General features: G+C 36.6%; 1 protein-coding gene across 3 annotated transcripts in view; it reads left to right on the top strand.

Moving 5' to 3' along the window:
* TMEM232 (transmembrane protein 232) overlaps nucleotides 1–12,807 on the top strand; it is a 151,226-nt gene that overhangs the window by 65,822 nt on the left and 72,597 nt on the right. For all 3 annotated transcript variants that reach the window (XM_058656316.1, XM_058656318.1, XM_058656317.1), the window contains exon 11: nucleotides 2,152–2,330. In XM_058656316.1, coding sequence (XP_058512299.1) covers nucleotides 2,152–2,330 — 179 coding nt within the window. The remainder of the gene's footprint in view (nucleotides 1–2,151; nucleotides 2,331–12,807) is intronic.

The following is a 12,807-nucleotide window of genomic DNA, read 5'->3' as shown; positions in this document are numbered from 1 at the left end:
CTCCTGCCCCATAGCTCAGAAGTCTTACTGAATTTTCTCTGCTGTGTTTTAAATTATCACCCTCCCCTCCAATTCCCTGCTACCCATCACATTAAGATTTTTGATTTCTTCATAAAACTATGAGTTTTCTACTTTGTTGTTTGAACAGACATAGCATTACAGTAATAGGTATAATGTTATTCTTTTGATCAAGCATCTACTATTTACACTTAACCCATTAATCATTTGCTAATTTATCTTATCCATGTTAAATTTACATTTATGTTTCATTTTATTTCAAAGGCAAAGAGGGAGAGAGAGGGATAGTGAAGAGAGAGAGTGAATGAATGAATGAATGAGTGAGAGAATCTTCTGTGTTCTGTCCTTTTGCTGGAAGTTCTACTACTTATTCTACTCTGCTGATTATTTTGGGATTGCCCTGGTTTTATCTTGAAAGTTCGTTGTAGCATGAAATCCCTCTGTTTCAGACCGATAGAGACAGTTGTCTCCTTTCCTCCCTGATTCATTCAATGAACAGATTTTTATATATTAGGTCTGTTTTGGTCTGGACATTATGCTAAGTGCTAGAGATTTCCAAATGAATAAAAGATGTCCTCTGACTCCAGCTCTAAGATCTATGGGAACAATACACAATTGAAACATGAGGTGGTGAACTATAGTATAGTTAGTACAGGGCGTTTGACTGGCCATGGTGATTCCAAGAAGGTTTCCTGGTGCAAAAGCTGTATGATGTCCCCATGTAGTGTTGATCTATTCTGGACAGAGTAATTCTAATTGTGACAAGAAGGGGTTATGAAAGCTGGAAGGTTGAATAAAGCATTGTTTTGGGCTTCAGTAGTTTAAGATGTGTATTTGCAAGAGTGCTGGAATAAGTGAAAGATGATAGATGTGTTCCAAAAAGATGTCACACTACACAGCTATATTCCCTGTCATGTAATTTGGAATTTACATAGTGACAAACAGCATTCCTTTGCCACATTGTGCAGGGAAGCGACCTGGTCAGATTTGAAAGTAATGGTGGAGCAGAATGAAAAGACAGGAATATGGAGTGACCAGCAGATAACTGGTTCTCTTTCTACTTTTTAAATAAAACTTAAAAACACAGAAGAATAACCAGAAAGCTACTACATTATTTATTCATGGGTCAACTTTTCCATAGATATCTTCCCTCTGAAATGTTTCCCAGTAGTTTCACTTGTACTTTTCCCACACTGACCTATATTTTTTTATATATATATATATATTTTTTTTTTTTTAAAGATTTATTCATTTTATTACAGCCAGATATATACAGAGGAGAGACAGAGAGGAAGATCTTCCGTCCGATGATTCACTCCCCAAGTGAGCCGCAATGGCCAGTGCGCGCCGATCCGATGCCGGAAACCTGGAACCTCTTCCGGGTCTCCCACGCGGGTGCAGTGTCCCAATGCATTGGGCCGTCCTCAACTGCTTTCCCAGGCCACAAGCAGGGAGCTGGATGGGAAGTGGAGCTGCCGGGATTAGAACCGGCGCCCATATGGGATCCCGGGGCTTTCAAGGCGAGGACTTTAGCCGCTAGGCCACGCCGCCGGGCCCTATATTTTTTTATATTAGCAAGTGATTTTTCTCTGCATCTCTAGAACATTGTAAAAGTTCATCATGATGATCTATGTATTCATATTACTCTCATAAAATTCCTTTTACTTAAATTCTAAGGATGCGGTGGCATGTAGTTTCTAATTTATAAATTTATCATTTACATTTATGAAGGTTATGTTAGGTGAAGTCCGTCTCTTCATAGAGGTAGAAATTTTATGCTGAGCTATGATCCCTTAAAACTAAGGGAATAAACTAGTACAAGTTCAGAAATTTTCAAAGCTGAAAATTTTAGTCTTTAAATATAAGAAAGGAAGGAGGAGGGGTGTGGTAGCCAAGCGAAATTATGAGGCAAAGAGTGTAGGAAAAGTGTGTCACTACATTGTTAAAACTCTGTATATGAAATACATAAACTTTTCCCCTTTATATAAATAAAGCAGACAATGTAAAAATAAAAGAATTACAGTCCTTAGAATGTTACTGTTACCATGTGATAAAATCAGGATTTTTTTCCCCCGGTATTTCTATGAAGTAAAAGAAATGGTATTTTCTCAAAGAATGTTTCTTTTTCCACAGGTGATCAAGTGATCTGGAGTGGATATTATAGCTTAGTATATAACCTGGTGAAAATGTTCTGGGAACTTCAGGGAGATGAAGAACAGGGCGGACTGAGAAACCTAATATGGCAAACGTTACAGAAAATAAAGAATTATGAAAAAGATGTGCGGATCCAAAATGCAATCAAGGTGGCTCAGGTAAGGAAAACACTGCTGTTTCATCAGGCCTCATGTTCTTTCTATGGAAAAAAAAATGTTCCTATTCAGTATTTTTAACACCTGGTTTAGAAAGCGATTTTTAAAATTTAACATTGACCTCTTTTTGTGAAAGGTCAGAGTGTTGAGCTGCAAATGATGGAATGAAAACAGGCTCCCAAAGGTCCATAATGCAATCAGGGTGTGAAAAATTTACCAAGCCTTAGGGACACACACCTAGCACAACAGAGGGATTCCATGACAGAGCTCAACCTGCTTCAGGCCCGGTACTTTAGTTCTTCCACAAACAATTGCCGATGCAGTTGGACAATACTGGGCATCTTAAGAATTAGAACACAGGCGCTCTGGTGTCTGGTGTCTGTGTAAGCGGTGGCAGGGTGAAGTCAAGCCATGCTCAACCGTCCGTACCAATGGCTGCCAGAGGTGGTAGCTGGTAGTATTCACACAGGAGGGAGAATGGGCTTCTCTAGACGGCAGTGAGGAATCCAGAGGTCTGTTCTCTCTTCACCTGTTTTTGGCAGAAACATGGAGAAAGTTGAACACACCCATACTAGGATACTGGCTGAGAGACTTACAGTGGCCTACTTCAGTGATTTTAAACAACTTAGAAGATAAACAGATAAATCGGTGAAAGCAAGGTCCCTTTATTGGTTTGCTGCTAATAGAAGAGTCCCCGCTCTCTTCTCAGCGTGTTTCCAAATTGCGCTTAGGAATACAATTACCACCTTGCCTTTTGTGTACAGAAGCTTAATGGCGTCCTACAGTAACTTTTGTTACTTCCATAACATGGGTGACATCATACTGAAGAACCACTTCCACAATGACAGAAAACCTCTAAGCATTTGTTTCTTCGGTGCTGTATCGTACTATACACAGTAGGTCCTCAGTGAATACGCCCTGAATGAATGATTGTAAATGGCCTAATTTTAAGTATTAAAAAAAACTGTGTTTGATAATAATATATAAATATTTATTAGATTGTAACAATAATCTTTCATAAATAATTATATTACTTTCAATAATTAAATTTATGAGTAAACCCCAGAACTAATTTGGAAACTAAAGCATATTTTATTAAATAGGTGTTAGTAGCAGGAGAGATGAATTAACTCATTTGGGTGCCACGAGGCAGTTACGAACAGGCTGGACATGCTCCTTCAAGTATAATTTCATATTTGATTCCAGCGAGACTGAAAAATTGATAAATGTGCATTTAAATGAAAATTTAAATGGGAGATTCATTACAGTAAAAAAAATTACAGTTATATACCAGACTGTAAAAAAAAATACAGAACCTGTGAATCCTAAAACTGTTTCTTTGGATGGAATATAGATATTGCATAAACTATTTGTGGAACAAGAAATATAAATGGAAAAATGAGAAAAATTTGCTAGTCACAAAATCCAGAAGGACAAAAGGAATGTAACTGGAAGAAGGTAAATGCTAAGGCAGGCATTTGGCAGGGCAGTTAAGTCACTGTCTGGGACTCCTGCATTCTGTAGTAGAGTGCCTATTTTGAGTCTGCTGTTGGATCCAGTATCCAAGTCATGAACATCCCAGGAAGCAACAGGTGGTGATGGCTCGAGGACATCAGCAGGTGAATTGATTATATATTCCTTCACATTCCAAGAGCCATTGTGAAATTAATTTTTCATTCTTTAGAAATCACACATAAGATTTTCCAGGGAGGCGTTACCTGCATGACGTGATATGATATTTTAGAATTTCATTAGGGTCAGAATTTGGTGTGGTAGTTAAAACTCTGCTTTGGACACCTGCATCCCATAGCGTGGTACCTGGGTTTCAGTCCAGGCTGCAGTCCCAATGCTAGCATTCTGTCAGCACACATCCTGGGACGAAGCAGGTTGTGACACAAGTGTCAGATCACTTATGCCAATTTATGAAAATCAGACCAAGTCCCTCGTTCCTGACTGCAGTTTGGCGTCGTCTTAGCAGTTACAAACATTGGGAGAGACAAGCAGTGGATGTCTCTCTGTGAATCTACTTCTGCTTCTCAAATAAATAAATATAACTTGAAACTTCACTTTTTTTCTCTTTATATCTTATTTCGAGGTAAGTTATTCTGTTATCTGTAAGTGTTTTTCTATCATTGAAATTTTTTAGTTCTTTCACAGATGAAGTTATCTTGGTATTCTTCAGGACATGCTATCCTAACATTCTTACGGTTCTGTTTTCCAATAACAATTATAGTTATGAATTATTATTAAAAGGCAGGAAAGGAAATTAATAATTTTACTCTGCATAATTAATCCTAGTTCAAGGGTAGAGATGAGTCATTATTGGTAATGCAAGTATCTATATTGTGGATTCTAAGTATGATTTGAAATAATTATCTTTATAGAACACGATCTCAACACAGCAATCTGTTGTTTTCTATCAATATTTTAATATTTTTTTCTTTTGGAGCAAGACAGTCAGCAGGCTACCCACTTGAACTAAAGTGTTTTGAATTTCTTGCAATTGCTTTTATGCGGTTCCATTTATCCTTGGTTCTGGGTTGAGAATCCAGACAGAAAACGAAAACAAAGGCTATTATTAAACCCACTATCGTGATGGACACTGTATAACCCAAATCTCCATAAGTGAGATTTAGGAAACAATTTTTTCTTATTCTCATGTACTTTGTGAACTTTGTCATTGATTTTCTATAAATTGCTTGCTGGAGCTTAAAAGTGGAGATTCCATTTTTGGCTAATTTATCATAGAAACAGAGAAAAATAGTATAAGGTTTCCAATCTTACCTTTCCATCCTGTTTCCATGTTTCTTTAAATTTTATACTAATCTCTGGCCTTATAACTATTTTAAAATGCTACCTTAAAATCTCAAATGAATTATACCTTAACAAAACAAGCCAACTCAAATTTGCCATTTCTAAAATTAGGAATCTATTTATATGCCTGTTTTCAGGACCCATCGTTTGATACAGCAATTTCTTCTTTCTTTAAAATTTTAGTAAGTATCTACAGATAATTGCATTTGAAATTCATAAGTCAATCAAGCAGCAAATATATTTTTGATGCTAGATGTAAGAAAAGATCTTATTACACAGTCAATACTGAGAATAAAAGAATAAACAAAAACCTAATGACTACACGTGCTAAATAGTTTTCAGTGCTTAGAATATTTCCAAAGGGTGTTCTCATTCATTTCAAAGAGCAAATTGGTGGAAGAGGCACATTTTCCTCAGAGAAAAATCTAAGTTTGGAATTTGCAAAAACAGTTATACTGCAACAGCTGAGACTGGATGAGTCTGAAGCCAGGAACTAGGATTTCCATCCAGGTCACAAAGACTGGCGGCAGGAATTCAGGTGTTTGTACATCACTCAGAACTTTCCATGAACATTCATCAGCAGGAAGATCAGAAAAACAGAGAAACTATAACAGCATCAGAGATCACAACATGGAATGTGGATATTCCAAGTAATGGCTTAACCCACTGTGCCACAGCACCCAGCTCTGTCAAATCTCTTTTAGATTAAAACTAAAGGTAAACCGAGACACTGATCAGTAGCGTGTGTAATTTAGGAACAGAAGTGATAAAGTAGCTAATGACTTCGAGGTAGCAGAGTTCCCTTAATATTAACGCATTACAAATATACAAAGTAAGAAGTTATATAAAAGTTTATGCCACAGTCAATATAACATGAAACAAAGATATATTTTGTGACTGCTTATTAAATATAATCACCCTTGCTACAGCATATGGAAGATTCAAGAAGTCTAAAAATGACAATAATACACAAACTTTACACATAGAGTTAGTTTTGAATTGTGTGCACTTGTTATTAGGTAATGGAACATGACTTACACACTAGCCCCACCAAATTTCTGGCACGCAGTAGGGGTCTGGGTAGATGTTTGGTACCTAACTCTATTTTTTTCCTTAGGAATATGTTACTGTCAGTTTTAAGCAGATTTGAACTGGAAACTTCAATTGCAAGTTCAGTTATTTATATAGGGCTGAAAGTGAAGATCTGGTAGAGAAATGTCAGGAGTCAAGCAGAAATAAGAGCACTGTGTAAGAGGAAGTCATGGGTTGACTTACTTAGGTGGGAAATATTTTGAAATGGGCAGTAACAGGCATTGAATCTGAAAGGTACGTCTGTATTACGAGGGTGAGCTGATGGAGATTAAGGTGGTTTCCTAGAAACAAAACACTGAATGGAAATATTCACTTTCATGGAAAATTGTTGGTTCTGATTCAGTCTTCTTTGTCAGGTAAATTACATGGGATAAAATTTGTGTGCAGTTTCTTGTCTTTTTAAAAAATGATTATTCTTGATTTCTCTGGTACCTTGTCAGAATCATTTTAAACAATTAATTCAAAGCTTCTTATATTCACATCCTTGGGCATCATTCTTGGCACACTCAAGCCTTGTGACTTTATTTGTATACAACGTCTTCTTCACTTTGATCATCTCCTTTGCTGTAAGAAGCTTTTTAGTTTAATGTAGTCCCATTGTTTATTTTGTTTTTTGACTACCTGTGCTTTTGGTGTCTTTTCTGAGCAGTCTCCCATTCCTGTATCTTGGAGAGTGTTTTCTATGTTTTCCTCTATTAGTTTGATGGTTTCTGGGTGTCAATTTAGGTCCTCGAACCATTTAGAGCTGATTTTTGTATAAAGTGCAAGGTAGGGATCTTGCTTCTCACCTCTGCAGGCTGCTATCCAAGTGTCGTAACAGCATTTGTGGAAGAGACCAGGCTTTTCCCCTGGATTGTTTTCAGTTTTCTTGTCAAAAATTAGTTGGCTATCAATATGTAGGCTCCATTTTGGGGTTTCTGTTCTGTTCCATTGATGTTTTTCTCTGTTTCTGTACTAGAATCAGACTGTTTTGATGAACACTGCTTTATAATATGTCTTGAGGTCTGGAATTGTGATTCTTCCAGCCTGATTTTTATTCTTCAGGATAGGTTTTGCTATTCATGGTTTCTTGTGCTTGAAGATGTGCTTTTGTATCTTCTTTTCTGTTTCTGAGAAGAATGTTGATGGGATTTTGATTGGGATTGTGTAATCTGTAGATTATTTTTGGTAACATGTTTATGCAGGTTAGTTTTTAGATTCAGATTGGAAAATAAGTTACTGAGAAGGAAAAAATAAAAATAAAAATAATTCATAAATCCATTCTGTTAGTATTTTTTAAAGTGTTGAAATTGCAATATTTATAATTTTATTTAAAGCCTCATGTTATATTTTAAATACTAAGTGTATTATTTGGTTAACAGTTTACACAGTAATCAAAATGAACTTTTGTTCTTATAGTTGAATCTTTATTATTGAAGATTACCTTGGCAGTTTCCTTTTTATTCAAATTAGCACTTTTAAGTGCTGAAGTGTGATATTTCAGTATATGTACACAATGCATAATGATCAGATCAAGATAAACTTATTACCTCTATCTAGTTTTAATAGTTTTTGCATTGAAAAATACTCCTTTGTGTGCATTTTTCATTTTTATTTGCCAATCTGATGATATATCCCTCATTTTTTCTACATCTTGTGTATTGTGAAAAGTGTAACTAAGAGTTTGAGATTTGATTTGGTAATCTCATGTCATTCAGAGAGAATACCCAAAATTTAGGTAAATGTATATTATGGCAAGACAGTTTTTTTTAAAATAGGAAGCTCCATACTATTCTCCACATTGACTGCACTAATTTACATGTCTATTTTATGGCCAGTTAGATTTCTTCTTTTTAGAATTGTCTGTTCAGGCCCTTTACTCATTTTAAAAATGGATTATTCGTTTGTTTCTCTTTTATTTCCTTATATACTCTGATAGTAATCTTTTGTTAGATGTATTATTTACAAATATTTCTGCTGTTATAAATATGGGCACTATAAACAATAGAGATACATGGCTGGGTTAGGGCAAGCATTGTGGCACAGCAAGCTTAGGCTACCACTTGGCACATATGCGCCTAACATTGGAATACTTGTCTACTTCTGTTCTTAGTGTCTGCACCTTTGTAGTCCTGCCCAAAAACTCATGTCTTCTCTGGCTATCTTCACATGTTGTCCTGGTATTTTAGGGCTTTCATAATGTCAAGTTTTACATTTCGGCTTTTGATTCATATTGAATTGAAACATTTTGGATATGAATAATGGTTTCGAATTATAATGATATTATTTTATAAAATATCCCCCTTTGTTAATGCTTTTATTTATGCTGAATGGGTTAAGGTCCAATATACAACCCATCTAGTATTGAAGTAAAGGTTGACATCTTTTTTTTATGAATACCCAACTGACACAGACCATGAATTCTTTCTGAATGATTTATTCATGTGTTTGAGAAGTAGATTTACAGAAAGAGAGAGAGAGATGATAAGAAGATAGGGGAGGAGGGAAAGGAAGGTGAGGAGGAGGAAGTAGAGCGGGAGGAGGGGAGGGGAGCAGAGGGGGAATAAGAGGAGGAAGAAAGAAGAAGAAAGAGAAACACAGAGAGATCATCTATTTCTTGGTTCACTCTCCATTTGCCCACAGCAGTCGGGACCCGTGTTGTGATCCATCACCCATGGCTTTCCCTATTGCTTTAGCAGGAGAATGAATTTCAAGTGGAGGAGCTTTTGCTCGAATTAGTATTCCAATGTTAGGTGCGTATGTGCCAAGTGGTAGCCTAAGCCTACTGTGCCACAATGCTTGCCCTAACCCAGCCATGTATCTCTATTGTTTATAGTGCCCATATTTATAGATCAAGTGTCAAATATATGCAAATCAGATATTCAGGAAACTATATTTTCCTAAAATAATGTATGTTAGGACATGTTTGTTGCTGGCAATAATGCAAGAAGATTTTAGATATCCATGCAATTGTCCTATGGGCCAAAACTCAGGATCTGGAAACAAAATCCAGGTATCCCACATGGGTGGCAAGAGCCCAAGTACTCCATCACTACCGCCTCCCAGGCTCTGCACTAGGAAGATGGAGTCAAGAGCATGGCTAGGCATTGAACAATGGCAATCTCAGGAGGAACATACACATCCTAACTGTTAGGTTAAATACCTTGCTAGGTTGAAATATTGCTAATGTCAAGCAGCATATTAATATGTCTGTACCGTGTTTCAGGATTAATATGTCCAAACTAATTCCTTCAAAGTCTTTGCACCTTATTTATTCAAAAGACCACAGTGGCAGCCACAGGATATGTTCCACCTGCAAAGATCATTTTCTTGGTCCATTTCCTGTCCTTAGGACTGTTTGATAACTCCTTTGTGATCTTATACGTTCCAGATTCCTCCACTTCTATACCTGATGTCCATGAGTAAACAAACCCATGTATTTATTTGTGATTTTAAAAACTTCTTTCCTAATTAGATTCATCTAAAATCTCTAGTTTATGACAAGTCAAACAGCTCAACACCACATATAGAAACAAAAGACATTAAAAGGATCTTAAAAACAAGGAGTGCATTTGATTTTGTAGTTGATTTGCAGGTATGATGTTAAATTCAAATAATTTGACTTTAATAAAACTTTATTTTCTTATCTAGAGTAGTCCAAAAAACTTATTTTTTTGTTTTTTTTCCCAATTTTTTATTATATTTTTGACAATCTTTACATAGTTAATTGGGTAAAAAGGTTAGAGGGCTATAGGAAAGTGGGTAAGACTATTATTTCCATATTGCAAAAAACTTATATTTAGAGGTTTACCTAATTGTACAGTAAAATGTGAGCATGTTTACGATTTCCTTCCCTTTACTTTATTGTCATAACAACACTTATTAATGGTATATTTACTTCTACATGGTCTTGTTTTTCCTTAATAACTTACTATTTCTAAATTCCAGTACTTTTTGCCCTGTGATATGTGTTTGGAGGTACGTTCCGTGTTAACAGAAACTTTGTTTCACAAGGTGTTGAAAATTATATTTAGAAGCCTTATGCCACAGAATCTTTGATCCAAAAAAAATATGTGCCCCATTCTTGCTTCTATTATGGCAGATTATTGCCAATGATTGTAGCACAGTTCTTTCCCTTTCATTCCTTTGCCGCTTCCTTGGCTTCCCAGATGATCCTTTATGGAATATAGTTGTATAGCCATTTTCCCTACACAGAGTGATTGCAAGTGCAAAGAGTTGCTTCATCACAGCCCAATCTTCTTGAGCGTTTCTGAGATTAAGCAGAAGTATTACTTTTCAAAGTTTTTTTTTTTTTTTTTTTTTTTTTTTTTTAGCAATGCTGAGTAATGAAGAGAGAGAAAGGACAGAACGAGAGATAGCTACTGCTGTCTTCCATCTGCTGTTTCACTCTGTGAATGTCCAGGACTCCCCAGTAGTTTGGGTTAGGACATGCCAAAGTCAGGACACCAGAGCCTCATTAGGGTCTCCCAAGCGAGTGTGTAGGCCGTCATCCACTGCCTTCATGGGTGCTTTAGCAGGGAGCTGGACCAGAGGTGGAGCAGCCAAGACTGAAGCCAGCATTTGTAAAGGGGATGCTGAGATCAGAAACAGTGGTCTAGCTTTCTGTGCTACAACACTGATTTTAAAACTTATCTTTTTATACTTCAAAAATAAATATTCAGTTTCTAGGATATCTCCTGAATTAAATGAGTGAAATATTTATTACCACAGTTTATCTATAATCCTGGCAAAAATAATTACTAGTGATATTATGTGCTTTCATAGTTATGTGTCTGGTATTGACTTCTGTGTTCTGTGATTCTGAAACAGCAGGCTAAGTGGAGACTGTTGGGGTGATGAGTTATGTAGTAGGCACGTTTGTCACGAAAACACTTTCAGTAGATCTCGAAATACAATCCCTTCATGTGACACATTCAGTATAAGCCCAACTGTTTCCTAAGTATTTGGGAAAAACAATTATAGTAAAAAAAAAAAAAAGCTGCAGTCTACTCACAAAGGCATAATAAACACATGATAAAATTGATGTGCTTTGCTTGAAATACTTCCAGGGAGAGTTCCAGTGAGCAAGGTTGCTCTGTATAGGCAATTGAGCAGCATATGTTGGCACATCTAGGGGAAGTCATCATGTGTAAGTGCTTTCCACCATCTGGTATTTGACCTAAAGCCTCGGAAAGGAATAGGTACAGTTAATATGATTATCTGAGTTTCCTCAGGGTAGCTTTGACTCATCAGGTAAAACGCACTGGTGGTTAATGTTTCATGGTGAGATTGTTCAAATAAAATTAGTCTTATTCATAATGATATTTTCATACTCCTAATACACTCTGCAGAGGAGCAAAGTAGAAAAAAAAAAGAAAATAATGACTAGTCTCATTTTCTTTTGTCCCCTCCTCCACATGTCGTTTTTCTTTTAACACAACCGCAATCTCTAAGTGTGGAAAGGGAGGTGTGTTTTTGGAAGAGTATAGTGTTTCAAACACTTGAAAGGTCAATATGACAGATACATTGTAATAGGAGAATAAGGACAATGTATTTGCTACAACGTATAGGCAGCTGCTCAGCATGCTCGTGTTAACTCATGGGAGTCCCATAGCCCTTTGAGCACCAGCATCTCCCTGGTAGATCAAGGATCTATTTCTGAACAGGATCGAGACAGTGGCTGCTTGGTGGTGGATTCTCTTCACCCAGAGAGACCCTACATTCCCCCTTGCATCATGTCTTTCCCAAACCAAAAAGAAACAAGGAACAAGGAACATTCATTAAAGAGCTTCTAAGTGCCAGACACTGTGACTGGAGAAAAATGATAATTCCATTTCAGGGATAAGCAAACAGGCTGAGAGAAGTTGTGGTTTCTATGCAACTAGTGAAAACAGAGATATTCCTTTTCCTTAGTCTACTGTATCACTCCTTAAACTTTAAAGTTCATACAAGGGTGGGGATGGAGATTCTGCGTTTTTACAACTTGTAATTAGGCAATGACAAAAACACTGATCAGACCCAGCATGGTAACCTAGCAGTTTAAGTCCTCACCTTGCACGCACCAGGATCCCAAATTGGCACAGGTTCTAATCCCAGCAGCCCTGCTTCCCATCTAGCTCCCTGCTTGTGGCCTGGGAAAGCAGTTGAGGATGGCCCAAAGCTTTGGAACTCTGCACCCATGTGGGAGGCCTGGAAGAACCTCTGGCTCCTGGCTTCGGATCAGTTCAACTTCGACTGTTGTGGGTACTTGGAGAGTGAATCAGTGGACAGAAGATCTCTCTGTCTCTCCTCCTCTCTGCATATCTGACTTTCCAATAAAAAAAACTTGTATAAAAAATGTTCCTCTATTGAAATGTTTCGTTGACTTCAAGAAAGTTTCAAATTCTGAGCAAAAAAGAAAGTCTGATTTTATAGACATGCATTACTTTGGTTAGCATATTATTAAATATATTTTTTGAAATAGTTATGGGAATTCTTGCATGTTAAGTGTGCCAAATGTAAAATAAAAACATTTATTATTACATTTTAAAAATGTTTAAACTGAATTCATTGATGCTTAACTATGTATATTATTGAAAAGTTATGATTTTTTAGA

Source organism: Ochotona princeps, chromosome 28 (assembly GCF_030435755.1).
Source record: "Ochotona princeps isolate mOchPri1 chromosome 28, mOchPri1.hap1, whole genome shotgun sequence".
Taxonomy (NCBI): domain Eukaryota; kingdom Metazoa; phylum Chordata; class Mammalia; order Lagomorpha; family Ochotonidae; genus Ochotona; species Ochotona princeps.
Note: the sequence above shows the minus strand (reverse complement) of the source record. Positions and strands in the feature narration are given on the sequence as shown.